Consider the following 26,501-nt stretch of genomic DNA (forward strand, 5'->3'; position numbering starts at 1 on the left):
AAGTGAATTCATAATCAAGAAGACAAGAAATCGCCAAGAAACCCTGCATGTTTGATGGTGATACACCAAAGGAAAACAACGAAAGACAGCCCTAATCAAATTAAAAAAAAGGCGGTGCTTCGACGTGCGCGAAATACTTTTTTAAAAGAAAATACACAAAAGCGAAGGTACGACAGCTGTTCGATAGAGCAATCGGAGAAAGGAAAGACTCATTGAGACCATGGAGAGGAGGGGGGAAGAAAGGAATTGGACGGGGTGCCACAGCGGGGGGGGGGGGGGGGGGGGGAGGCAACAAGCAAAAGAGAGAGGATGCGATGTAAGCGGGCATCTGCTCGTTAGCCCTCCTATTTTTCCAGCACTCACTCGATCCCCGCCACGACTGGATGAGTGGAAACGCACACCAGCAGAGGGAGGGGAGAGGAGGGGGAAGGGGGGGGTATCAGCGGTTCACTTTGTACTCTTCTTGGAACCCGTGTACGCCCCTATGCCCCCACCCCCCTCCCCCTCTGCGGATGACGAATCATTTCTGGCGTTGACACGGTCAAACATTTACGACGTGGCGAAACTGGAGCGATGTATCGCTACTGATGTTGGCTGTCTATCATGAGTGACGTCGCGCTCTAGCGACCTACTATAAAAAGCGTGCCAGTGCTACACATCTGATGAGCAGAGTGTCAGAGAGCCTGGAATAAAGCTCACCCGCACCCTACTCTGTGCTGGTGGGGGGGAAAATGGTCTGCAACGACCCTGAAAGATGCACTGCGTGGCGATGAGCATATTGAGGGCTGCATGAGGCAACCTGCAAAGCCGGCAGGAGGAGCTTGATGCAGAGGTCGCGCCCATATGGTTGAGTACGAATTGCTGTAACGTGTAGCATTGCTTCGCACCACCACCACCACCGGCTTCGGCAGAGAAGCCAGGGTTAAAGTGGTGGCGTTGAACCCGCATATCCTCTAGCAGGGGGGGATGTGAAAAGAAGAACAAAAAAGTTCATCTCTGGCGCTCCGCTGTGCTCTCGAGGCGCCAACGGATAAAACACATGACAAAAAAAAATGAAACAGTGGGAAGGAAACACAGGGAGGGAGGGGGTAGAGGAAAAAAAGAGGGAGCGAGGGAAAAAGAAGGGAGACGCGGTAAAACAGCACACACACACACACACACACAAACGAGAGAAAACAGTCAAACACTCTAAATAGACGCACCGAGAACGTGGCGGATACTTGACTAGAAAAACAAAAGAGAGCACCACACTCATAGAAAAAAAGAGAGGAAATGGGGGCAAGTAGAGGTGTTCGAAATCACTTCCGCGATTGAACATGAAGAGAGAACGCCCCGCCCCGCCCCCGCCCGTCTCAAAGGTCAGCTGACCTCAAGGTGGTCAAAATATAATGGAGAGATGAGAAGCCTACTCTTACACGTGGAGGCTATACCCCCTTGCTCCCTTTTCACTGATCCGCACCTCCGTCTCTCTTTCCCCCTCCGACACCTTGGTTAGCTCACACTACCCACAGCTTTGAGCATCCGCCCCCTCGCCACACCATTTTCCCTTGAGAGGCGCTGAAAAATATATACGCGAGAAGAAACCTCCTCATGAGTGCTGCACAAACCGTGTGCGATGCAATGACACGGAAAAAAAAGACGAGAAGGAAATGGATTTTTGGGGGGAATAGGGGGTGGAGCTGCTCTTTGTAGTGGTAAATGGGCACCCATATATTAGAATCACTGAGAGAAGGAAAAACAAGAGAAAAATGCGTATAGAAAAAAAAGGTGGTGGAAGAAAACGTGATAGAGGGGGAGGAAGAGACTAGCTAAGAAAAATATAGACGCACACACACACAGAGAGAGAGAGAGCTTCAAGGACGGCAGAGAGTAAAAAATATATATAAATATATATGCAAAGCAGAAAGAGAAGAAAAAGTTGAGAGAGAGAGTGGGAATTGAGGGGAGGGGAAGGTAAGGGGCAAAACAAAAAAAAATGCTTCACAGAAGGGGAAAGGGGGGGGGAGGGGGGCACACACGCGCGTGCGCACACAAACAGACGAAGGGAAACATAAGTGACGTTATAACCGGGAGAGTTAAAGAAAACGACCAAACGAACATGAAACAAATGAGAGAGAAAATTGGGGAGAGGAGGAAAAGAAGAGAGGGGTGAACCACCCACAAACAAGAGCAACGAAACACTGACGAAGAGCCAACTAGAAGACGCCGCCCCCTCACTCCCCACACCATCGTACCCCACACTGGCGTCAACGTTACAGAGACGGAAGTAAGTAAGGGGCCCGGAAGATAATTTGAGAAAGAGGCGGTCGTAGAAAAGGGCGTGCTGAACGGAGAGAGAAAGTGCGAGAAGTCATACTTTTGTAACCAAGTGCGCACCTTTTCAAGGAATCGTTGCGTGTCTTTTTTCAACCAATGTGGGCTCGGTGGCCGATGAAAAGGCTTATGTGGGGCAGTGCATAGTTTAGTGACAAGAAGAATCAACTTAAATGGAAGGCGAGAAATCGGAAGAAAAGGGAGCTAAGACGCAAGAAAAAAAAAATGAGGGAAGGGGAGGGGGAGAGAGGGCCCACAGCAAACGTTTGAAATGCCCAAAGTAAAAAAAAAGCAAAAACACGGTTATGGGTATTTAAAACGCAGCACACATACACACAGATATGTATGCATACGCAAACTACCACGAAGCCGAGAGAAGGGCGGAGAGAGAGAGGCGGCAAGCGCAGACACTGCAACTCCCCCCCCCTAATTTGTGTACTTCTCCCCCAATGTTTCACGAATAAATACGCTGCCCCCTTCCCCCGCCCCCGCTTTCCGTTTTTCTCCAGAAAAATGTTTTATAGAAAATTTTGAGAAACAAAATTTCTTTGAAAAAAGTCAAAGCGAAACCCTCGCCGGCCTGCCCATCAGACGCGCACACACACATACACAGGCCCCTGATCTCTGCTCACCTCCCTGGATGCCTTTCTTACATCTCTTTCTTTTGTTTATATGCGTTTTTTTTTACTCTTCAGTCTATTGAGATTTTGACTTGTGCACCTTTTCCCCGTTTGTATGTTTTCTCGATACCCTCCCTCCCTCCCTCCCTCCGTTTGTGGAACTCTTTGTGTAGAGTTTCCTGGGTATAATAAAGGAAACGAAAACACCTCTGAAGAAGAAACAGAGGCTGCGTCGCCCTTCGCTTGGAAATTCATATGGTGTGTGCGCGCGTGTGCGTGTGGGGGGAGGGGGGCCACCTGCTCTTCCCCTTCATTGCTTCAGTCTCTTCTTTGGTGGGTTGCACAACTGCTCTTGGTGTGGTGTGCGGGGGTGGAGGCGAAGCAGAGTGCGAGAAAAATCGAGCTGCAACACCAAAGAAGATACATGCCCCACGGCCCATCAGAAATCACTCCATACCACTTTTTCTCCCCTCTTGGCCCTTTTCGATATCCTTTCTTGTCATCTCTATCGTCTTCTCCTCCCTCCACCCCCCCCCCTCGATCCACCCTCTCCTCTTGGTTTGGAGTTTGTGTGCGTGTATCTACGTAGGTGAGAACGGGGAGGGAAGGGAGGAGGGGCGCACTTCGGAAGTGTGGAGAGAAAAAAACGGGTAAAAAGACGACGACACACACCGGATACGTAGGAGGAATTATTTTTCAAAGGGGGTAGAGGTGCCGCAAGCCCAAAAGCAGCGGACTTCGTAACTCGTTTGAGTAACCGTTCTTGTCCCTCTCGTCCTCTTGAGTACAAGAAACATGCCGTTAGGGAGAAGAGAAGGTGTGCGGGTGTGTGGAGAGCATCAGAAACACAAGAATTGCGGCAGTGGCGGTGGTGTGGAGGCCCGTCCCGCCTCTGATAAGAAGAGCGCACAATCGGCGTGTAAACGCCCAGAGCTATCACCAAACAACCTATAAAAATGATGAACACTGAGAAAATAGGAAGAGAAATACAGTCCTGGTCAGATTCGGGGAAGGGAGGAGAAAGCGGCGATGAAAAACCTTTGCCCAATCAGGTTCACAAAAAAGGGGAGAGGAGGTGGAGGAGGTGGAGGTGGAGGGAACTGAGTCTACGAGCAGCAAAAGCGGAAAAGGAGAATAGAAAATGGGGAAATGATGAGGGAAGAACGCAAATAGAAGCTTAGCACACACACACACACACACACACGGAAGTCCCGAAGGAAGCGAAAGAGAGAAATTCTCACACGGACAACATTTAAAAATAGAAACAAACAAATGAGCCAAAACGAAGAAATATAGCAACAGGGGGGGAGGGGGAGGGGAGGGGGAGGGGGGGGAAGCCATGTGTCATAGAACTTACCTATACGTAGCGGAGGGTCCCAGTTGCACACGCATCGCACATCCACACGTTCAGGTCAGTTCATCACCGTCTTTCCAGCGACAGCAGCACTTCGTCTGCTATCATCCGTTTCGATTGCACCTTCCCACCTCTCCTTCCCATCACGAATCATGAAGAAGCAGCGTGAGCAGCAGCGTAACCTCGAGAGCCTCACCGTGAACTACACCGATCACTGTGCACGAAAGAGGAAACAAGTAGGTTCAACTCCTCTCCTCGTCCCCCACAATCATGAACACAAATTTAGGTGATGGTGTAAACCGTCACGGCCAAAGCGCCGGTAAAAAAAAAAAGAGCGGTGCATATTTTTGAAATATAGGAGACGACACACACACACACACACATATAAAGCAACAGCTACGCGACATAGGGGAAACAACAAAAAAAATGATATGAAGAAAAGAGCAAAGAAAAGCAAATCGGAAAAGCGGTGAACGCGCAGTGTGTCACAAAGCTGGCCAAACAGCGCGCAACAGCCGAGATACAAAACATCTCCACGTTGAATAGTGAACAGATACGCACCGTATCGGCTAGATTTTGCCATTGTCTTTCGGTGCGTGACCGGTGGCCCGTGACGTCGCCGTGTGGCGCTTCTTGGCAAGAGAAGTGCCATTTGGTGCCGTACGGCTCGACTGGTTGCCGACGACAGTACCACGGCAGGTCGTCAAGCATGTGAGTGGCACCTCAGCACGCAGTTTGGTGGGAGAAATCAATCCGGGGCCAGTGTGATGATGAGCTGGCGTAGTAAGAGTGCGCGGCCCCGAGCCCGGGTTCCATCGCCTCTTCGATAAGGAATCCAGAGTCACCGCACTACTCGGCGCGGCTGGCCGGTGGCGTGGCGACCCCTCCTTCTGCAACTGCACTGGTCGATGCGGTCCATGGAGTAGATCGAGTGGCGAACCCCTCCGCCCCCGCGCAGCGCTACCACCGCCGCCTTCTTGCTCCACCACCACTACCGAATAAGACTGCGCCGGGGCCTGCACTGAAGTGCCCCCGTGCGCCCGGTGTAGCCGCCCTCCAATTGGTGAGACCCCAGGCATCATTTGACGTGGGGGACGATGGTCGTCCGTCGACGCCCCTTCACTGCGTGGGGAAGACTGGAGGCGAGGCGCGCCCATATTCTTGGTCGCTGCCGCATTTGGGGAGCTGTGTGTCTCGCTTTTGGAAGAAGAAAGGTTGCTGCTGGTGGTGCCGCCGGCCTCGTGATCACCTGCCTCATCTCCGTAGGAATACTGATACCCACTGAGGTTGCTGTTATTCGGGCCTTTCTTGGTGTCGTCCACACTGTCCGTCTTTTCGAGGACAGCAGTGTCTAGTAGAATAGAGCGAGGAGGCCGACCAGAAAGAGGGTTCGGGTTCGCCTCCTCTTTCGTCGTTAGCGGCACATCCGTGGTCACGGGCTTCAGACGAGGCTCTCCCTTCAGCTCCCCGGCAGACCTGGCCAGCGTGGCCGATGCTGCCGCAGCGGGTGGTGGTGTGTCTTTTGCTACGAGCCAAGGGTGCTGGCGTAGTTGTGAGGCGGTCCATCGATCTTTGATGTTGGTCTTGGTGCACATTCGAATGAAATCTTTCGCGCCATCGGAAGCGCTCACGGGTATCTGATCCTGAATCTTGGAACTGATGATAGCGAACATCACTGCCATCTGGTTGTCGAGGTTCGCAAATGGCGGCTTGCCAGTCAGCATCTGAATAACGCAGCACCCCACCGACCACACATCCGCTTCGAACGAGTATCCAGAGCAAGCAATCATCTCGGGTGACATAAAGCTTGGCGTGCCTTGCACGGACTGCGTGGTGAGGGTGTCAGCCAACTCCTTGCTCTGCCCAAAGTCACCTAGCTTCAGTTGGTCATCCTCTGTAAGGAAGAGGTTGTCACCTTTCAAATCGCGATGAAGGATATGCGAAGCGTGTAGGTACTCAAGACCCTCTAGGAGCTGAGCTGTATAGTCACGCGTCTTCTCCTCGGAAAGACCGCCGACCAGTGCGACTTTGTTACCCACTGTGCCGCCACCTACAAATTCCATGAAAATGCGAAGAGAATTGTTCTCGCGCACAGCACCGAGATACGTCACGACATGAGGATGATGCAGCCGGCGCATAACGCGAATCTCCGACTCAAGCGCAGCCAATTGCTTTTCTACATCCTTGGTAAAGTCATGTGGAACGATAATCTCTTTAACAGCGATGGTCTTGCCGCTGTCTAGATCTAGACCACGATAAACATCACCGAAGGTGCCTCTTCCGACACGATCTAGCAACTGGACACTCTGCACGCGTGGCCGCTGGTAAAAAGAGCTGTTCAGAGGGATGCTGCACCCCGCACCCTCGACTGGAGAAGCGTTTGTAGTTGACTGCGATACCCCGTCATTGGGCTGTCCCGCAGTGGCGCTTGGGGAGCTCTGCTCTGCTGCAGCCGCCACAGGCGGCTGTCGACTTGAATTGGACTGCGCAGAAGAAACGATGATCACCGGCTGGTCCCTCTGCGAGACAGCAGTCCCTATACGAGACCCTGCAGCCACACCCGCAGCGGCGCTATCGCGGGACTGGTGATGTGCGTTGACACTACCACCACTGTAGGGGTCAATCCCCCCTGAGCCAAAGTTGCTTCCAAAACTGCTGGGCTCCCTGTGCGGAGGAGGAACGCTGGGCTTTCGGAAACGACTCGCCCATCCAGTGGGAGCGACTTTGTTATCCGTTAGACAAGTGAGGCTGCAGCTTGGTACGCTGTCCGAGATAGCTGTATACGAGATGCTATGACTCGAGCCCTCTGTTTCGGCAGAGCTCGACGACGCGTCGGAGTCGCACGCGTAAAAAGACGGGTCATCGCTGTAGCTGAGAAAACTTTCTTCCACCTCGCGACTGCCACTGCTGGCGAGGCTGCGGCGCATACGGGCACGAGATCCGTGCCCCGCTCGCGATGCACGGCTGCGGCTCATTAAGCTGCTTACTTTGCGACCATGCCGTGAGCGGCGATGGTCGAAGAACGACGACGCTGAGTCTTCCGTTTGATCCTCCATGGCGACGCTGCAGAGCTCACTGCGCACCTCACTCACGGAAGCCTCACTCGGGATGCTAGCAGTGTTAAAGCGCGAAAGCAGATGAGGTGGGCGGCTGTTCTCCCCGCTGTCTAGTGGCACCAGTTGTGTCACGCACGCCAAGGGGTTCTTGAGCGACCTGACGATACGCCGGGAGGTTGTACAGGCACCAGAGTCGGGAGATCTGACCTCTGTGGCGAAGTCAACGTTAGCCCCGCCGGGCCGCACGTAGCCGTGACCCTTTCGAGAGTGCATACTCACGGACAGAAAAACACTAAAATAGAAACGACTTTGCAAAACGGAAGAGAACACGAAAATTTACGGATTTGAAATCCACACAAACAGAAAAGCGGCAAGACAAAAAAAAAAGAAGAAAAATCAACACTGCCTCGATATAGACGTGTGCACCAACAGAAAACAAAAAAAAGAAACGGAGAGAGAGACTGACTAATGGACAAGGAGGCTCCCACGCGAGTTAGTGCGATGAGTGCGTGACTGAAACTGTGTCTGACTTGATTATATACTTCCCCCCCTTCTTTTCCTTCTCCTGGCGCTTCTCTCTCGCTTGATCGAGGATCACGAGGGAGAGAGGTAAGTTGAGAAGTAAGACTCGATGAGCGCCAAACGGCAACAACTAGTAGATGCAAAAAGGAGGGGGGAACCAGAAGAAATGAGAGAAAAAATCAACAGCTGAATAACCCAGCGTACTTTGATGGCAAAGCGAGAAAGGAAGATGGGGGAGAGGGAGAGAGAGGAGGGGGAAAATAAAGAAAACACGTACAGAGAAGGGGAGAGGGGAGAGGGGAGAGGGGAGAAGGGAGAGGAGAGGGGGAGGGGGAGGGGAGAAGGGAGAGGGAGAGGGGGAGGGGGAGGGAGAAGGGAGAGGGAGAGGGAGAGGGAGAGGGAGAGGGGAGAGGGAAGGTAATGAAAATAATGGAGAGCGCAAAAATACGTGGTGGAAAAAAACAGAACACAAAAGGAGATAGAAACGAGCTGCTCTAGGAAAAGTGAAAACAGAAGATATCTAGGATAGAAGTGGAGGTGAGGGGAGAGAGAAAGGTGTAGACACGCACTTACTCTCCACACACACCGTAGCTACTACTCTACAAGAAAGGAATCCTACACACGTGAAAGAAGAGAGCTAGAAGACAAAAAAAAGGAGGCGAGAACAGCAGCAGCAGCGAATGAGGATGAAGACAAAAAAAATTAGAGAGGAAAAAAGGAAGTCAAAGCCTAAAAAGAAGTCAAAACGATGAGGAGAAACTAACAGCCTTTTGAAGGTGGGAGAGGAGAAAGAGAAAAGGGGGCAGGATCCTGAAAGAGAGCGAGAAACCGGAAAAGAATGCAGTGTGGGGTGAGGGAAAGGCAGATGTGGGCTGGAGGGGATGTGCGATGAAAAAAAACAGGAATGACCAGAATACAGAGGAAAATATATATACATATATATATATACATATATATTCGTGTACGGAAAAACAAAGTGGAAAATGGCGAGCAAAGAAACGATTTCGGCAGAGAAGGGGAGGAGAAGGAAGAGGGAGGAGGAGGGGAGGGGGGGGTTAAAAGAACAAAAGTGCACAAGCTACACCGACCTATTAGGTAAGGTAGTGGTACAGCGAATATGGGAAAGAGATCTTCGTGTGCTTTCTTTCGCTGTGCCCGTGGTCTCGGACCCAGACACACGTACGCCCACTTTGCCGAGGCAGAAGGTGAGGTATAGAAAAGAAAAAAGACAGCCACAAAGAAGCCACAACTCTATTAATTTTTTTGCCTCCCTCTATGAGTGCTGGTTTCTGTTTATAACCACCTCGCAGACGCACGTAGAGAAAGTCAATATATATGCACGCGCGCGAGTACAGACTAGCAAACAACGATCTTCACAAAACTGGTACTTTTCCTTCGGCTCACCTGGCCCTCCTCTCGCGCCTTGGGTATGTGCTCGTCTTTCCTGCCTGCTCACTGCACACACACACACACACACACCAATGTAAAAACAAAAAAAAGAAGGGGGAAAGGGGAGAAAACAAAAGAAATGCTGCAAACACAAACCCAATTTAGTCAAAATCTAGTACGCACTGCAATTGATGCTCCTTCTCTCTTTCAGAACTTGTAATATTTTTGTGCACAACTCTCTTGTGTATGTGTAGTTGTGGCACTTCCCTGCTGCGTCCAGGATGCACACGAGCACCTCAGTGCACACCGTAACCGAAACGTCGAAGAACTCCGCGCTGTCCTCAGACAGTCCTTGTGTGTATGTGCTTTACAGGCGTTTGATGTTTTCACTTCGCTTCTGCTTTTTCTTCTCCCTGAGCTAAACTCTTCCCTTTTATCCTCTTTGCTTCCTCCTCCTTCCTTTTTCCCCGCTCGTTGTTGTTGAATGGTGTTTTTTTTTTGGAGAGGGGTTTCGCCTTCTGTCACTCTCCCCCACTTTACTCTGCGTTTAGATTCAACGTTTGTTCCCCTTACGAGAAACAGAGGGGTAATTTCAAAAAAAAGAAGCACGTTGTGTGAAACAAAAAAATTGAAGGGTACGGATCCTCGGAGGGGCTGGCCTTGGTAAAAGAAGAGAGAAACGGACGTGAACGCACCACGCACCAAAGAGAAAACGGGTATATATAAAAATATATATATATATGTTTGTGTGTCTGTGTGTCTCTGAGTGTGTGATCGGTTTGGGTATGGGTAGCTCTGGGGGAGGGGGAGGGGGAAGCAGAAAACAAAACGCCCCAATGCACCCCTCTCCTGTTTTACCGTCTGTGAACTGCTAGGAGAACCGTTTTAAATGACAAAAACTACGGACAAAAAAGTCAAAATCAACGACGCTCCCACGACCTCGGCACAGATTAAGGATCAGTTGTGAGCGAAAGACGAGAAAAAAGGAGAGCGTCGCGCCGTTGTAAGAGTAGAAGACTGGAAAGTGTGTGTGTGTAGGGGGGGGGGTCTCGGTGCAAAGAGAAAACACCCGTATGTGATGCCCTTCGCGATCTTTCGCCGGCTAACTGCTTCGTCTAGTCTCCTTTGGAGTCTTATGTCCTTTGGAGCAGGTGGTGACTACATAGAAGCTTCTGGGAAAATAGTGGAACTGAAAGCGAAGAGTAGGGGCGTACAGATGCGCGCACAGACGCTGACTAATTCCATGTACGCTCTTCCCCCTCCAGCACGGGTGTTTAGACACACAGACACCCCCACAACGTGCGTTACCAGCCTCGTCTCAGCGGAACTATACGAAGACTTCCCCGAGGGATGCCGATCAGTGAACGACACGACCTGTATGAGTCACAGGGGTAGATGAAAACGGAGGGGGGAAAAATGAAACAAGAAGAGAGGCGGAAAGGGGGAGGAGTTGAGAATTCATGAACGGGGGAAGAAACAACACGAGGAGACCTAGAAGAGGATTGGAAATAAGGCGAGGTCCAAACTAGCACAAGGCCTATACTTTCCGATGCGGTACGCGCCTACTGAGGGGAAGCAACTCTGCTTGGTCCACAGCGGAAATCAGACAGAGAATCAAGAAGAAGAGACAACGCTGCTGCTTCTTGAGAGGCAAAGTCAAACTTAAGACTTCTTTCAGTTAATATATATATATATATATATATATTCCAGTGAGCAACAAGCTATCCCCTCTGCAAAACAAAGGTCGTTCAAGTTCAATGGGCATCAGCCCATACTCTCCGACAGAGCTGAGAATGGTGAGTAATTGAATCCAAGTACGCGTGCAATAAAGAGTGATTGCCACATGCGTATAAGCGAACACCCCTTCCTCCCGGCTGCGTTCGATGAACAAGATGCTAAAAGGCATGAGGCGATGGTATAATAGCCGCCTTTCCACACCTCTTTTTTTTTTTACATACAAAAAAGGTTTACTTTTGCTTTATGTCTTCGTCCCCCGCCCTTTATCGACCTTGTGAGTGGGACGCCACCACTCTCTTCCCGGTCTTGTCCAAAGAGACGTTGGGTGATGGGAGGAAGGAACGCATACCCACTAGTACTACAATGCCCGCTCAACCAGTCAGAGCGCGACCTGTGGATCAAACTTTGCCCCACTTCCTCCTCGTGGATCGACACACCGTAGACCTCCCCCATTCTTATGCACATCGCCATGCAGTGCCTCTCTCTCTCGGAATGAATCAGGCTCCCATACCAGCAAAGAGGGAGGTCAGGGGTGGGTGCTTTGGAGTGGCGCTGAGACTCTCTCTATTGCATTGAGTGGTACACACACCTTTGCTCTCGAAAGTCGCTAGAGCGCGACGTCACTCATGATAGACAGCCAACATCAGTAGCGATACATCGCTCCAGTTTCGCCGCGTCGTAAATGTTTGACCGTGTCAACGCCAGAAATGATTCGTCATCCGCAGAGGGGGAGGGGGGTGGGGGCATAGGGGCGTACACGGGTTCCAAGAAGAGTACAAAGTGAACCGCTGATACCCCCCCCTTCCCCCTCCTCTCCCCTCCCTCTGCTGGTGTGCGTTTCCACTCATCCAGTCGTGGCGGGGATCGAGTGAAAAGAGTGAGAAACAAAAAAAGATGGAAAGGTGCCTGGGACATTGCAGCCAGGCTCTACAGTCGTTGCTGGTGGTGATGTGTCCGGCAAAAAATAATGAAAACCCAAGAAGAATAAGGAGAAAAAAAAGAGGAAAATGCAGCTGTGTGAGCGGGATGGCGTGTGCACCATCGCTTCGCATCAGCGTGCGTACCTTCCTTAGCTGCCTGTGTGTGTGTGTGGGGGGTCTCGAGATTGCGCTGCACACCTCCGCTACAGGCAGTGCACCTGTTCAGGAGTACAGATATCAGCCTTTACGACTGCAGCAGCCACGGCATCGTCGAACGCGGGGGGGCCACATATAGTAGCCGCCTGAGTAGGGGAAAAGGGTATACCCCTGAGAAACTCAGCGGTGAGACGTTGGCCATACAGCAGGTGCGAAGCAAAGGATAGAGACTCCACAACCGCATCATTCGGCGACGAGCGAGAGAAGAGAAGGATAACACGAAATGTATGTCTCTGAGTCGGCTTCGACTTTGAGTAGCGCGCGGCAAGTTCGCGCAGCTCAGTCTCCAAGACGAGGTCGTCTGGTGTCTGGACGGAGCAGATGAACGTGACGCTGGATGATTGCGTCTCCAGTGCGTCAACTGAGATGGAGTAGAGGGGTGCAATGCCGGTTCCGCCAGCGATCAGCACCACGTGCCGCTCCTCCGGCGCAGCGCGCTGCACAGCCGCATCTGTGCTCAACTCCCAGGAAGGAGGAAAGGGGCCGTCGAAGAACACCTCATCGCCTTCTTTGCAGTCGAAGAAGTGCTTGGATGTGCGCCCATTAGGGTAACGCTTCATGCAAATCGTGAAGCTCGTCACTTCCGTCTTGAATGGGGTGTAGAAACGGTTCTCGTCTTCACACAGGTTGCTGTAAAGTTTAACGTGTCCGCCAGGAATCACGTGGAACGGCTGGAGGCATGAAAAAGTGAAGTACTGAATGGTAGCAGTCGAGTTCACAGGCTCCATCTTCAAAATGCGAGTGGACTTGGACTTGGGAATCGAAGGTTGAGTGGATACGGATTCCTTCTCAGCCCCAACCTTTGCGCGTAGTGGAGACGGCACCCTGGCTGCCCCTTCCACGGGGCCCATGTAAAACTCTTGCACCCACGTCTTTGCCCGAGGCCCGTGAATCCGCATGAAGGTTTCCCCACATTCGCGACCGTTGTTGTTCATCAACGCCCGCAACCCACCAGGGTGCTTGTCGGACATGGGTGTCGCGTCGTAGGCATCGCCAAAGAGAATGAGAATTATTCGTTTTGGATCCTCGCTGATAGCTTTCTGGATGTCCGCCATACGCACAGGCGCAGGGGTGAGAGCCGCAGCTGATGTCCTGTCTCCAGCAGCAGACGCGCTCTTGGGTTTCGCCAAATCGCCCAAGAAGAAGGAGGGAAGTTTCGCCGCTGCAGCCGCGCTGTGCAAGCTGAAAAAGACGTCCGTTGCGTCTTTGCCACTGTTTTGCCGCAGCGCGGACTCGCCTCCAGGGTGGTGAGGAACAAAAGAAGTTACATCGTAGACCTTGTCACGAATCACCACCAGCGTGCGGTCTGGGTTCGCAGAAATCAGCTGCTGCACCTCCTCCATCGTGAAGGACTTCTGCTGCCTGGATTGTTGCTGCAGAAGCGAGGCGCCGCTCGCATTTCCCGCCCTAGCCGCCATAGGAACCTGCGTTTTCCAGGGTGCCGCCGTGAGAGAAGCTACCGTTAGCTTCAACCCCGCCTCCTTTGGCGCTGCTGCGCTGAGAGCAGAAGGGGTGGGGTGGAGACCTGTAGCCAGAGAGACCTTCTTCTCGTTCTGTATAAGTGCGCTGCTGACAACCTTTGATTGCTTTGAGCCCATAAAGTATGACAAGAAAGAAAAGTGGCGTCGAGAGAAAGTAGATTCACCCACACACGAGTGGTGGCCGCGATCTCGATTACGCGGATACACTCAAAGCAGACAATATATAAGAGTCAAAGCGCAGAGAGTACCCAGCACTACGTAGATGACCCGAAAGAACGCCCAACTGTGCTGAAACCCGTATGTGTACGTGTGTGTGTGTGTGTGTGTGTGTGTGTGTTGGGTGGTTAGTAGGGGGCGCACCGTTAGATTTACAGTTGCGGTAAAACAAGGCGCTGCCATTCAAGCAGAAAGAGAGGTGAGAGATGAAAAGCAGTGATACAGATGTGTACTCAATGAGACGATGGTCCATTGGCACCTGCGAAGCTCCGCCCTGAGAGACCTGCGAGCATGACAACGGTATCCGGAGTTGTAGTGCCAAAAAAAAAAAAGACACATCGTTTGTGGCGGCGTTGACACCTACAGTCGAAGCCCTCCTCCCACCCTATAGCCCGCCATCTCAGCGTCGAGGCGGTTTTATTACACCGTTATTCATACCCTGTGGCTTTTACGGTGGACGTGCCCCTTCAAACTTACATGCGATGTATGGTTGTTTAGCTCACAGCGTCAACGAAGACCAACACGAACAGATAGTAAGAACAAAAATCGATGGAACGCATTATACGAGTTACTAGTGCAGATGGGGTAGGGGGAGGCTAATCCCCCGTCAAGCATCGTTGAAGAGGTCAGTGCTTAGCCCCCGCGTCTTGTTCGGGTGTTGCTTGGCACGTAGCGGAGTGTGTGTGTGTGTGCGTGTGTGTGTGTGGAGGAGAAGGAGCTGCGCTCCAAGGATCAAGCATATCCCTCTTTTCGGCATGAAAAGGCTAACGAGGGTGCACGAGGAATCTGTCCGAGCCCACGACCAAAAACAAAAAAGAAAATCATTTCTTTTTCACACACACACACACACACACACACACAAAGACGTGCATAGAGGAACAAGAGGAGAGGCGCAAAGAGGAATGCATGCGGTGTTACTCCGACATTCGGGTGCAGATGGGATGCGCCCGTAGCAGACGTAATCCCACCACGATGCGCGTGTGATACTAGAGCGCTCACGCGAGACGCTTTGTGTTCTTTTTAAACTTCTTGGCCTTGTCAAATTTGCCGTTGGACGCCGTTGCGAGATTGCGCGCGGCTGCCGTGAGGTGTTTCACCTCCTCCTGCGCCTGCATCAGGTGCTCGGAGCGACGCTTATTATGCTCCTCCTTCTTCTTCTGCTTTTCTAGGCGAGCCTGCTTCGTGCGACGGACATCAAGGAATGGGTCGCCGCCTTCCTCGGAAGGCATGTACCCCGGTTTCACCTCACGCAGCCAGTCGTACTTTTCGCGGTCCTCCCGCGCGCGCTTACCCCACTTGTCCTTCCACTCCTGCCGATCTTCGTCGAAAACGCGGTTGGTCTTCTTGCGATGAATATCAATGCCTTTTTTGAGCGCAAACTTCTGCCATGCGGTTAGCGGTTTCGGCTTCGGCGGCGCCTTCTCGCGAGGCAGCTGCATCACCGGCTGTGGAAGCTGCACTAAAGTCGCCGCACCATCGTGCTTGCTCTTTTTCAGCTCCGTCGGTAAATCCACAAACTCCCCAAGCAGTGCCTTGAGTGCGTTTGTGCAGGAACCCATCAGATCCTCCTCGCGGCGCATCGGGCCACTCACGGTGGAGACATCTGTCACCGTCAAGAGACCGACGTCTAGTTGATACTCGCACATTGTATCTGTCTTCGGGTAACAGAAAGGAGGTGAACACTACGCCAGCGCGGGCACAGGAACGTTACGATAGCCGCAGTTGTGCGAAGAGTGATATATAAATGTGTGGGTGTGTGTGTGGGGGGAGGAGGGGGGAGGGAGGAGAGGGAGGAGGGAGGGAAGGAGGGAGGGGGAGAAATGGGGTAATAGAAACGCGAAGATGAAAGATGAGGGTCAGATGATGGGAGATCAAACATTATCCGTGGCAACAGTGGGGAGTCTTCACACACATATGCGACCTTCAAAATATGCGTTACAAAAAAATGAAACTGCAGTACCACGCCGGGGAAATTGAGGGGAAATTGAGGGGGAAGCACAACAACGAGTGCACAGGCTCGATATATACGGAAAGGCTGACGCGATGCTGTGCTAAGAGTTGCACCAAAACACCCCGCCCCTTTTTTTAATTTGAGCCTCCCTCCCTCCCTCTCCACTCTCCACCGACCCGCCCGCCCGCAAGTCCCTCGAATTGACGCAGCAGAGCAAAGCGATGCCGAAGCGGGCTGGGGCATTGGGACGTGCTTGAGCTGTTCATCCGTGAACGCCCGTGCCCTCGCTTCGCATGCTACTGAGGGCCATAATCGTGCTGGCTTTCAGGCTTAGTTAGCGTGGGGATGAACAACAAGCAAGACAACATGCTGAGCGACGCCAAGAAAGAACGTAGGCCAATGACAACTTTGAAAGATGACCCCATATGAACAGTCTTTTCCATTCGACTGCTCCTGTTGCTGCGACAGCAATGTGCACGCGACACCCTCGGGGAAGGGGCGGTGGTGTTGCTACTCCCCCCAACGGGGTGTATGAGGAAAAGGAAGGAGAATAGGCAGTCGCCTCCGTGCATCAAAGCAGGCGCACAACGCAGCAATCTGGGGGGCTACAAGTCTTCAAAGGGCACCAGGTCACCTCGGTCATCATCACTCTTCTTTTCCTCACGCAGCATTTTAACGCGCGCCATGCCCCTCTCCGTTTCTTCCGGCGCAATCAGCACAGCACGGTCAGCGCCGATGCGGTCAGCATAGCTGAAGGTCTGTGCGATCTTCTTGGGGTCCAGAATTATGTCGGCAATACGCCCTTTGTCACGCAGCTGTTTCAGGACCTTCAGCGCGGGTCCTCGCTGAGACTCGTTAAAGGGAATCACCACATCATCCACCTTGTGTGGCAGCGGGTTCAGGAGCTTCTTCTTCTTCAGTAATTCAATTATGACGCAGTCGCCAAAGCCGAACCCGACGCACGAAACGGGCTGCGGGCTACCGTACAGAGTGAAGAGGTTATCGTAACGGCCGCCTCCACAGATCGCGCGGAATTCACCACTGCGGTCAAACGCTTCAAAGACGATTCCGGTGTAGTAGGCGAGGCCACGCACCACGCTTGCATCGAACTGAACCCAGTCACCGTACCCGTACATGTTCATCTGCGAGAAGAACTCCGAGAGCTCCGAAAGGGCGCCGTTTTTATCAAAGAGATCCTTGTCGAAGTCGGTGACAGATTTGATGTTGAGTGTCGTGATAATGTTATCCGCCTGCTGGCCATCCAAACCCAACTCCTTCAACTCCGCGCGGATTTCCTCCTCGGGCAGCTTCTCCATCTTGTCAACGATCACACACACTGGAGCAAAGAGAGCGTCCGGTACGCCAGCGCAGGCGAGTGCGCACTGCAGAAGCTTGCGCGAGTTCACCCTCACGCCAACGTCCTGCGCAGTGAGTCCAAGCGACTCCATCGCCGCACACGCCGCACACAGCAGCTCTACCTCTGCGGCCACACTCTTCACGCCGACGATATCCATGTTCCACTGGTAGTGTTCACGGCGGCGACCGCGGGAGATGGCCTCGTACCGCCAACACTGCGGAATGGAGTACCACTTGGCAGGCAGGAGGAGGGAACGGCCCTTGGCCAGCTGCAGGCGCACCAATGACGGCGTCATCTCCGGTCGTAGTGTGACACGGTGACCGCCCTTCGTCACAAAGTTGAACATTTGTTCTGTAATCTCCTCTCCCGCCTTACGGATGTAGAGCTCTTCCGACTCTAGAACCGGGGCGTCGTACTCCTCGAAGCCGAATTTTCGAGCTGTTTCATGAAAGACGCCGAAGAGGTACTTCCGCACGCGCATGTCCTCGGGAGGAAAGTCGCGGCATCCCTGCACCGGCTCTTTCTCGATCATGTTTGCCTGGCTTTTTTTCTTGGGCTTCTTGGAGACTACCCCTTCCGGCTGCAGGAGCGCCTCCTTTTCGGCGAGCTTCACTTTCAGTTCGTTGATCTCCGCAAGAAGCGCGGCATTGTGGGAAACTGTAGAAGACATCCTGAAGCCCGCCCACTTATATGGTTGGCTATAGAAGTGCTTCGTTGTGGATATGTCTTAGTGTGAAACTGCGGCTTCAAAAAAAAAAAACCCACACATCAGGTATGTCGACACATCCAATACACACCAACCGGGAGGGGGGAGAGAAAGAGATGCAAAGGCAAGAATTGTTGGGGGGGCGGGGGAGTAGAGTCAAAAGAAAAAGAAAGGCATTCGTGAAGTTTGTACGAGCGACTCATGGGGAGAGGTGAAGTACGAAACGAGTGACACGACCGACGCAGCGCCAAAAAAAAAACATAAGAGAAGCAAAGCCACCCTTTCCATAGAAACTGAGGCACTTGACAGAAAGACGGGTCGAAAATAGTGCGGTCTGCCTTGACGTTTTGTTTCTTTTCCTCATCGCTGAACCAGAACGAACCAATCTATGAACGGAGCAGAGACCAAGCGAATACAGCCATCACCCTCACGTATCCGCCACTATTTCGATGCTCGCTGTGGGCACGTTTGAATGCACAGGTGTCCTAGGGGAGAAAATCAAGAGGATCCACTTCGTCATCCATACCCACACACATGGACTTCAGCAAAAATTTCCCGATTGCCTACTGTACAGTGCTCATACACAACTGCTCGCTTGGCTGCCGCACGTGGCATGCGATTCTGACCATCAGGTACAGACCTCCAAAAGCGAAAAACAATTCGCCGCAAACATTCGCGTTGTCTGCGCAGGAACTTCATATGCAGTAGCTGATAGGACCGCGCATTCAGTTTTCGGATTGGGGTCGCTGGAACGCCAGCGTACACGGTGTACGGGAATAGCGTCACCTCAGGGGGAGCCCACGTTCGAGGTAGCAGCCACACACCATCTAGCATGTGCGCACCGGTGAAAAACGACACACTGGGCATCAACTCTGACCATGTGCCCGATATCTGCTGCCTCACACACTACCTGCTCGCCCACGTACACAAACGACCCAATCCGCACACGCGGCTCAGCGCACGCGTAAACTTGATTCACGTAGACGCGAACAGGTGGGCGCAAAACAGGGTCGGCGCGCACAACAGCGAAGAGACCGATTGAAAATAGGGCCATACCAGCGTGAACGACAGCGCTAGGATCAATATAAGCACCTTCAGCAGCAGATCCGGCGCTCTCCTGGTCATTATATGAGCTTGTTAGTGCTGAGCATGGGACTCGTTTGGCTTCCCTCGGGGAAGCTGCGACAGAACCCCTCGTGGTGTTCTGTGATCAACGGATTCAGTGCACCAGAAGTCATCAGCGGAGGCACGAGCTGCGCATTTCCACTTTGCGACTGCATTATTCATGTCTGCGTGTGTGTGGGGGGGGGGGGAGAACGCAGACCGTGAAGGGACACACACACACACACACAGCCCAATAACGTCGAAGGATTGACCCTTCCAGGTTATGAGCTCAAAGCTGACCATCATGATACTTTTTTTTCCCGACGAGTGCTGAGGTACTTGAATTCCGTTAGCCTCATAAAGGCAAGTGTGAAGAAATACTTCGAAGACTACCACGGATCCTCGCGGCGCTCACTGCGCGTAATAGCGATGTCGGGCTCTTGAAGGACCCAGTGCCCTCTGTAACGCTGGTTGATCCGAAGTGCCCCAGGGCGTCGAGGGGCGGTCAGGTCCACCTGTGGCGCATGTGGCAGCTCGGTCGGCAACGTTGTCTCAGCGTGCTCTGCTAATATGGTGTGCGTGCTTTCACCGCCCCTGGCGAAGGCAGAGGTGTTCGATGTGCAGGCACCCTTGAAGAAGCCACGATGACTTCTGTGACGACTATCCTGCATTCCTTTTTGTCCCAGCAACAAGTCCAACTGTCGGAGAAGAGGATCCTCGTCCATACGGAAGTACTTGAGCGCCGCGTAAAGCTTCCTGGAATACTGTTGTGCAACCTCGAGGGAGGCAGACATAGTGAAACAGGGTCGAAACACCTCCACTTCGCGGAAAAACTCTTGCTCTATTGCGTTGCATGCAGCTTCGTTCATGTCCGCCCTTGCATTCCGATGAGCCAGATGCAGCTTCATGAGCTGCAGGGCGCCGTCAACAAAGGGAGCGCTGTTGTGGAGAGTGTTGGAGCAACACACACTGCACACGCGAAACATGGTAGAGGAAAAGCTGATGTCAGCGACACAATGAGGCAACAAGGGCGGGGAAAGCAGACACTCTTTGGTCCTAGTTAATTTGCTTGGGGGGGGGGGGTACTCTCTAGCAAGCGGGGAGAGGGGGGGTCAAACTCTGATAAAAAGGGGACAAAAAAAGAACCCATATTGTAAAAGGGGGCATTAAAGCACATTTTCAGAGGCGACAAAGACAGGCAGCGCAGAGGCGGGGAAAGGGGGGGGGAGAAGCGCGGGAGAAATGCTCATATATGCACAGCGCAGCGCCGCACCCTTCATTTTCACTCCGACCTGGGGACGTGGGGGATTTGATGCACAAAGAGGGGCCTTCCATCCAACCCTTAGGACAGTCCACCACGCTCACAGAGACTCGCCCCCACCGCCCCAGGCGAGTCTCTTGCTCTCCCTCTCCCCTCCTTTACAGCTCTCGTTCTTATCGCATAACCCGTATTCACGTACCTCAGTAGAATGCCCATGCCAGCTTTCACTCCACAAAGGTGTCCCTTTTTTGCTTTTTTTTTACACGGATCATTGATAGGAGTGAGAACAAAATCAAACACCCACGCACATACACGCGAGTACATCTCTGTGAATCACTTCAGACGCTCACGACGCCATATAATACGCATACAATGCACCAAAGATCGTCGTCGCAAGTGTTGCACATGCCATCTCCGTCACACAGCACATCAAGCAAGAACAACAACGAAGTCGAGATTACTGCGTCTTGTCACTGGCGTACCCTTTTCCGCAAGAGAATCTATCAAGTCGGTCGATACGATATGAGAACCAATGCGGCGCCTTCGAAACATCAACGTACAACAGGGGGAAAAAGAGGCGCTTAAAAGTTAGGAACGACCTCATGGCTCTCCAGAGTAGCCAAACCGCTTGCTCTTGACAATGCGAGGCACTTTTTTCCACTTCTCTTGGCGCGCCACACTCTTGAAAGCAGCGGTACGATCGTAGACGCGATCTTCGTGGATGTAATCCTCTGGCAGGAGACCCTCTGCCTTCCATTTCTCAATCTTGTCCTTGACGATTCCTTCTACCTTTGCGTTCGGACTGTGCCCACTTGTGGCCAGGTGGGATGGCGTGTAGTCAAAGTAAAGCTGTCGTGGAGAGAACTGGCGTGGCTGACGAATGCTGGCGTGCCAACAGATGTGGTAAAACATCGAGTCGTTCTCTTTTAGCGGCACGCGCAGTTTCTCCATACCGTGCCCGCGCAGGTCGGCGTACGTAATACGCAAGAATTTGACCTTCCGTTCGCCAAAGTAGAACAGATATTTTTTGACGTAGTTGTAGATGGCCTTATTCTGTACCGCGTTTAGTGCGTAGACGAGTGAGCGTGCCTCTACGCGATCTAGATCCGCCTGGACATCTGCCATCTCCTCCAGCACCAACCTCACGCCTGTCTCGTCCCCTTGTCGACCAAGACTTTTCAACAAGTAGCTCCACTGCGGTGTGTCGAAGAAGGGGGTGTAGTTCCACCCATCCTTTAGGCATTTTGTAAAGATGGGCCGCCATCCTGGGCTGTCGGACTTGCTACAACAGAAGAGAATAGCCTGTACGAGAGGGAGGGGAGGCACCGTCTTGCTGTCATCGCGCATGAATCGGGGAGCGCAGTGCTTGTCCCACAGCGCCATCGCCTCCGCCCCGCTGCGCTGAAAGGCACAGTGCTGAAAGATCTTGGCGAGCCAGCCATCACGGGCGGTGGCGTCATCAATAAGCGGGCTAAGCTTCTCGAACTCATCAATCACCTCTGCAACTGGTGTCTGTGGAACCACACGCCCGTGAGGAAGCTTCTTCAGCTGCGGCTCGAGCCCCACAAGAAATGCGGGGTGCATCTCCGTCGGGATCCACACACCACGGTATTTGTTGACGGAGCTGTGATGGGGCTGATAGGGCGCCGGCAAAGAGCGGTTCACACTGCTAGGGCGCTCCATTCCCTGCGGCAAGTTGTAGTGCCAATGATACTGACTGTACATGAGCATTGGTGATGTATCGGGGTTTATTGGGGTGTACCCCAGCATGCGGCGAGACGTCCGGCGAAGCATGACACACGCTTCTTTTTTTTACTCAGGGAAAGAAAATTCTTCCATAAAATGCAGTTCGGCGCTTCTCGTACCCCTCACTGGGGAGCGGGAGCGTTTGGCAGAACGCTAGTGAAGAGGAGAATGGCAGAAAACAGTGTAAGGAAGAAAGGGGGGAAGATCGTCATGCATAATGTATTGAAGGGCTGAGCCGCACCCGAGGATCCGGTGTACCAGGGACATACAGATAGAGTGGGGCCCTCTTGCGTCACGCAACCGCGACACCGCACAAAGTCTCCCAATAAAAAAGGGGGAAAAGAGAAGTTCGAAACAAAAAAAGAAGCGACGAGTGAATCGTAACGAAAGAAGAGTCGCAACTTCACTGTCACCATGAATTCGTGTGCTATGCAACACATCATATTGTGAAAGCCTACCGATGATTAGACGAATGTAACTGCTGGCCGCTGCAATACATACCCAACAACCACTTCGCGTACTTACTCCGACTGACGTGCACACATTCATGAGCATAGCGTACAAACTGCAAGAGAGCAACTCAACAGGCACATGAGGAAAGAAAAAAGCGCCGCACAAACAGAGAGATGAGGAAATTTTAACCATGAGGGCCAGTCAACAGCCACAATAAGAGCAATACAATGGTGGTTGGGGAGGGGGGGGATGCATGGATCACCGGTGTCCGGGTGCGGGTGAGTGCATGTGTACATGTGCGCATGTGTGCATATGTGCGAAAGCCAAGCCCTCTTCCCCTTGTCTACTCCTCTCCGTCTGCGCAGATGATCTCAAGGTTACACGTGTCTAGTACCAAAAACGGGGAAGAAAAGCGAAAGGAGCTGTGCATCTCGCCTCAGCGCACCTGAACCACACGCACGTGAATGGTACCTTCCATGAGAAAAACAGAGTGAAGAAAAAAGGAAAAAATGTTGAACGGCAAGCACGTCCGCTAGAGAAACTTTGACATATCACAGTTGAGGGAGGCTGCACAGTGACCCCCAGAGAGGGGGGCAGGCCACCCCTGTAGAGAGCAGAAAAGAGAGAAAAGGACAGGGGAGTCACTTTGATAACCGTGGATTTGCTTCGATGTGCCTGTGGAGTTCACGAGCAAGAAGAGCGAAGAGACTAGACAAGGTTCACTATCTTTGTGAAAAGCAGCCAAAATCTTTAGCTAAAGACAAGTGAGCCCGACAACAAAAATTGCAGCGCAAGGCAGGAAATGCAGAATATCTCCAGTCAAACTTCTAAAAAAAGACTTCACGCTCATCGGAGTTCTTGTAAATAATGGGGCTGGAAACGGGGGGAAAAGGGAAACAAAATGGGAAATGGCGGAAAACCCAACCTACGCACTACAGCGATAGCCGTCCTGTATGATGGAAACCACTGGCAACGACCACGTCACCTATTCGGGTGACACACAGTGTGAGAGCACTTCTTCCGTATGACACTGTATAGCCCATCAATATTGCACTAGTGGAAATCGGGCATAATGAACAACGCTACAAGTTCCGATTGCACCTCTTCTTTCTCCTCCTCGTCGGAAACAAGACGTTCCCAGGTTTAATTTTCTGCGAGTACAATCATCCCGCACTGGCCCCGGGGGAGGGGGGAGGGGGGGGGGAACAAATGGCCCGGCTGCAAAGGCGCCCATAGCCGACAGAGCGCCTTGGACTGCTAGCGAGCTGAGTGCCCATTCCTTGCTTAGCAAACACAAAACAACCTTTGTGGACGGTAACGGTGAGGGGAAAAGAGAGTTTCCAAAGCGAGCTGAGGCGGAAATGGAAAGCATAGCGTGCTCATGTGCATGCGTGGGTGCATTGTATATGTGTGCAGATTCCTCTTCTCGGCGCCGTAGAGAAAAGAAACCACTATGTTGTAAGGAAAAAGAAAATTACTAGAAAAGGAGTGATTCCTCTGCGAAGTCAAGAGGGAAATGAACACAAAAAGAGGAGGGGGAACCACCACAACCAGAAAAAAAAAACGAAAGACAAGCTAAAGACGCGAGGCATATTATCTTTTGAGGCGCGCACGCAAGACATAAGTAACGCTCAAAGACTATTCCGTCGTCCCCCCCCCCACCCACCCCCTTTGTTAAAGAGGCTATAACAACAGGGTCGATGCTTTCTGCTTGATAAAACAGTAGATGCCATGAATCTGCTTCTTCGGGGAGCACTCTTCGCCAGTGGGGACCGAAGGAAGGGCACGGTAGCCGGAGCGAAGAAGACCAGGGCAGAAAGACGCGGTAAAAGACCGCTCGGCGCCGTTCGCCTCGAACGTCATCCGCACAACTGCTATTGTAGCCTGGTTGCAATCCAAGAAAGAAACCTGACTCCCACTCACGCGTGCCGTGCCTGCGCCATGGAGGGTGACACTCATGGACGCCAGCGGCGAGCAGTTGAACAGACGAGGGCCACCAATAACGCTGAGACTCAGCTCGGGAGACTTGGCTCCGTCAATGTCAGTCTTAAGAATGTACCCGCAGCGACCATTGTCTGAGAACCGTCCGCGAGCCCAGGGAAGGCATCGCTCGCTGTTATCTACATCCAGAAACTGGATGCCTAGCCCGGACGCCTTGCCCTCCGCGTCTGGCAACTCCGCGGATACATCAGTAGAGTTCAATGTGCAGAACGCAAAATGTGTCAGCAAGTCCTTCCGTGTCAGTTTTGTCGTGGCAAGACTCGATGCGGGGATGAGCTCCGTGTCCCACGGCTTTGGGTCAGAACCGTTCGAGTACTTGAAGAACGTCATGCTAGAGAGAGACGCCGACGCGGTGACGTCCTGCGGATCGACAGCACCGCCTACCACCACCTTAATCTCCTGCAAGTTCTCTCGGCGTACAGTGAACTCATCGCCGACTTTGAGACGAGCTAGGGTTTCTCGCAGATGCTGCTTGTTCCGGATGGGAGTCCTGTTAATGTGAGTCAGCCAATCGTCCTTGAGCACGCCACTTTTCGACGCCGGCGTCCCCTCCATCACATCTGTGACACGGACGCCAAGGCCGTCCTTGTTCATATCGGCCACCAGGAAGCCGATGAAGGGCTTCAGTCGGCTCTGATGGCTCATGATAAGCACCTTCTTGCGAAGTGCACCGGGACTGAACTTTGGGTCATTAATCATGGCGCCCTCGAACATGAGGCCCTCCCCTACAAGGGACTGTAGGGTGTCGTTGATCATTTGCGCCACCTCATCCTGAACGGAAGGGGGCATAGGCGCTCCAGGAGAAAGACAGAGCACGATCGGGTATGTGTTCGTTGCAAAGCCATTCGACTTGACGTCATCCAAGATGGCCTGCAACTCGCACGATCCCACCATGAGTTTTCCGTTATCCGCTTTACGGATGTTGAGCACCAAAGCACGCGTTCCGTCCGCCGCCGCACGCTTGAAGTCTTCCTCGGTTTCGATGCGCACGCAAGAAACAATGTAGTGTGTGAAAGACTGCGTCATGTCCTGCCACACTTCAGATGTCCGTGCAGGGTCGATGGCGTTGTTTGTCAAAACGCTGCCATTGTAGCTGATGAAGTTGTACTTGTGGATACCGCCGCCGAAGCGATACTTGAACTTTTCCACAATCTGGCGATCAGTAACCTCGTTGTGTTGCGTGTCGCGCAGGAACTTGCCTAGTTGCTCCGATGACATCGACTCCCTCCCGCTCGTGAATTTGTTGAACACTTCTGTCGCAGCCCTGTTCACAGAAACCCAACGGAATTGATAGGCTAGGATGTCCTCAAATGAGATGGACTTATCGACCACGTACCGGATGTAAAGGGTATTGAGCACCGCTTGTCCCGCGTCCACCGGAATCTTCTTTTTGTAGGACGGGTTGTTCGAGAACCACGCCAGCAAAATGCGCGAGAAACCATCGTCCATGGCACGCTCTTCGACTTGCGATACGGACGCCTGTATCAAAGGCAACTTGAGCTGCCGCGCTAGTGAGAACAGAAGAGCCGTGATGACATCAATCTTGAGACGGAACTTGGTTCGCGTAACCTCTGCACAGGAGTTGGTAAACGTCAACGCAATCACTTGCTTCACAGCTTGAGAATCGGGCAGGCCACTGAAGAAGTGCTCTGCACCATCTAGTATAGAGCGCAGGAACTGGACAGCGGAGACCTGTGTTGTGTAGTTTGCATCCGACTCCGCCTTTTCGGCATTTTTATCACCATTCAAAGAGAATCCCCACGTCTTGGCATCATTGTCTTTGAAGGAAATCATCCTACTCGCCCCATCTTTGTCCCTTTTGTTGTTTGCGTGAAAATCAGACCTCACCCTTTCCGACGCTGATTTGGAATTTAGGCACCCCATTTTTTTCCGCTAATGCACAATCCGCACGGCCAATCTTTATAGTTGCACCTTTTCGGGGTGATAGCACGTGCTTGGAAGCGTGCTTCACCGTTGAAGTATGGTTTCGTGTTTCGTTTTTCTCTTTGTGGTGGGGAAGGGGGGGGGTATTGAATGCAACCCTACGATGAAGATACAACTACTTTGTGAAAATACTGCGTGTCGTCGCTCAATTCAA

At 52.4% G+C, this 26,501-nt stretch overlaps 8 protein-coding genes across 8 annotated transcripts; all 8 read right to left on the reverse strand.

Annotated features, from left to right (window-relative positions):
• Positions 1-4,856: 4,856 nt before the first annotated feature.
• JKF63_02857 (uncharacterized protein) lies at positions 4,857-7,616 on the reverse strand (the record flags this gene model as incomplete). Its single annotated transcript, XM_067898881.1, has 1 exon — positions 4,857-7,616. One exon carries the CDS (start codon positions 7,614-7,616, stop codon positions 4,857-4,859), a length of 2,760 nt encoding a protein of 919 aa, XP_067755325.1.
• Positions 7,617-12,114: 4,498 nt separating this feature from the next.
• Positions 12,115-13,725, reverse strand: JKF63_02858 (uncharacterized protein; the record flags this gene model as incomplete). Its single annotated transcript, XM_067898882.1, has 1 exon — positions 12,115-13,725. The coding sequence occupies one exon, from the start codon at positions 13,723-13,725 to the stop codon at positions 12,115-12,117; it is 1,611 nt and encodes a 536-aa protein (XP_067755326.1).
• A 1,094-nt stretch (positions 13,726-14,819) lies between these two features.
• On the reverse strand, positions 14,820-15,470 carry JKF63_02859 (uncharacterized protein; the record flags this gene model as incomplete). Its single annotated transcript, XM_067898883.1, has 1 exon — positions 14,820-15,470. One exon carries the CDS (start codon positions 15,468-15,470, stop codon positions 14,820-14,822), a length of 651 nt encoding a protein of 216 aa, XP_067755327.1.
• A 910-nt stretch (positions 15,471-16,380) lies between these two features.
• On the reverse strand, positions 16,381-17,802 carry JKF63_02860 (uncharacterized protein; the record flags this gene model as incomplete). The annotated part of the gene is made up of 1 exon (XM_067898884.1): positions 16,381-17,802. The coding sequence occupies one exon, from the start codon at positions 17,800-17,802 to the stop codon at positions 16,381-16,383; it is 1,422 nt and encodes a 473-aa protein (XP_067755328.1).
• Positions 17,803-18,354: 552 nt separating this feature from the next.
• JKF63_02861 (uncharacterized protein) lies at positions 18,355-18,705 on the reverse strand (the record flags this gene model as incomplete). Its single annotated transcript, XM_067898885.1, has 1 exon — positions 18,355-18,705. The coding sequence occupies one exon, from the start codon at positions 18,703-18,705 to the stop codon at positions 18,355-18,357; it is 351 nt and encodes a 116-aa protein (XP_067755329.1).
• A 626-nt stretch (positions 18,706-19,331) lies between these two features.
• JKF63_02862 (uncharacterized protein) lies at positions 19,332-19,928 on the reverse strand (the record flags this gene model as incomplete). Its single annotated transcript, XM_067898886.1, has 1 exon — positions 19,332-19,928. The coding sequence occupies one exon, from the start codon at positions 19,926-19,928 to the stop codon at positions 19,332-19,334; it is 597 nt and encodes a 198-aa protein (XP_067755330.1).
• Positions 19,929-20,803: 875 nt separating this feature from the next.
• JKF63_02863 (uncharacterized protein) lies at positions 20,804-21,997 on the reverse strand (the record flags this gene model as incomplete). The annotated part of the gene is made up of 1 exon (XM_067898887.1): positions 20,804-21,997. One exon carries the CDS (start codon positions 21,995-21,997, stop codon positions 20,804-20,806), a length of 1,194 nt encoding a protein of 397 aa, XP_067755331.1.
• A 2,088-nt stretch (positions 21,998-24,085) lies between these two features.
• On the reverse strand, positions 24,086-26,197 carry JKF63_02864 (uncharacterized protein; the record flags this gene model as incomplete). Its single annotated transcript, XM_067898888.1, has 1 exon — positions 24,086-26,197. One exon carries the CDS (start codon positions 26,195-26,197, stop codon positions 24,086-24,088), a length of 2,112 nt encoding a protein of 703 aa, XP_067755332.1.
• Positions 26,198-26,501: the final 304 nt, after the last annotated feature.

Source organism: Porcisia hertigi, chromosome 30 (genome assembly GCF_017918235.1).
Source record: "Porcisia hertigi strain C119 chromosome 30, whole genome shotgun sequence".
Classification (NCBI taxonomy): Eukaryota; Euglenozoa; class Kinetoplastea; order Trypanosomatida; family Trypanosomatidae; genus Porcisia; species Porcisia hertigi.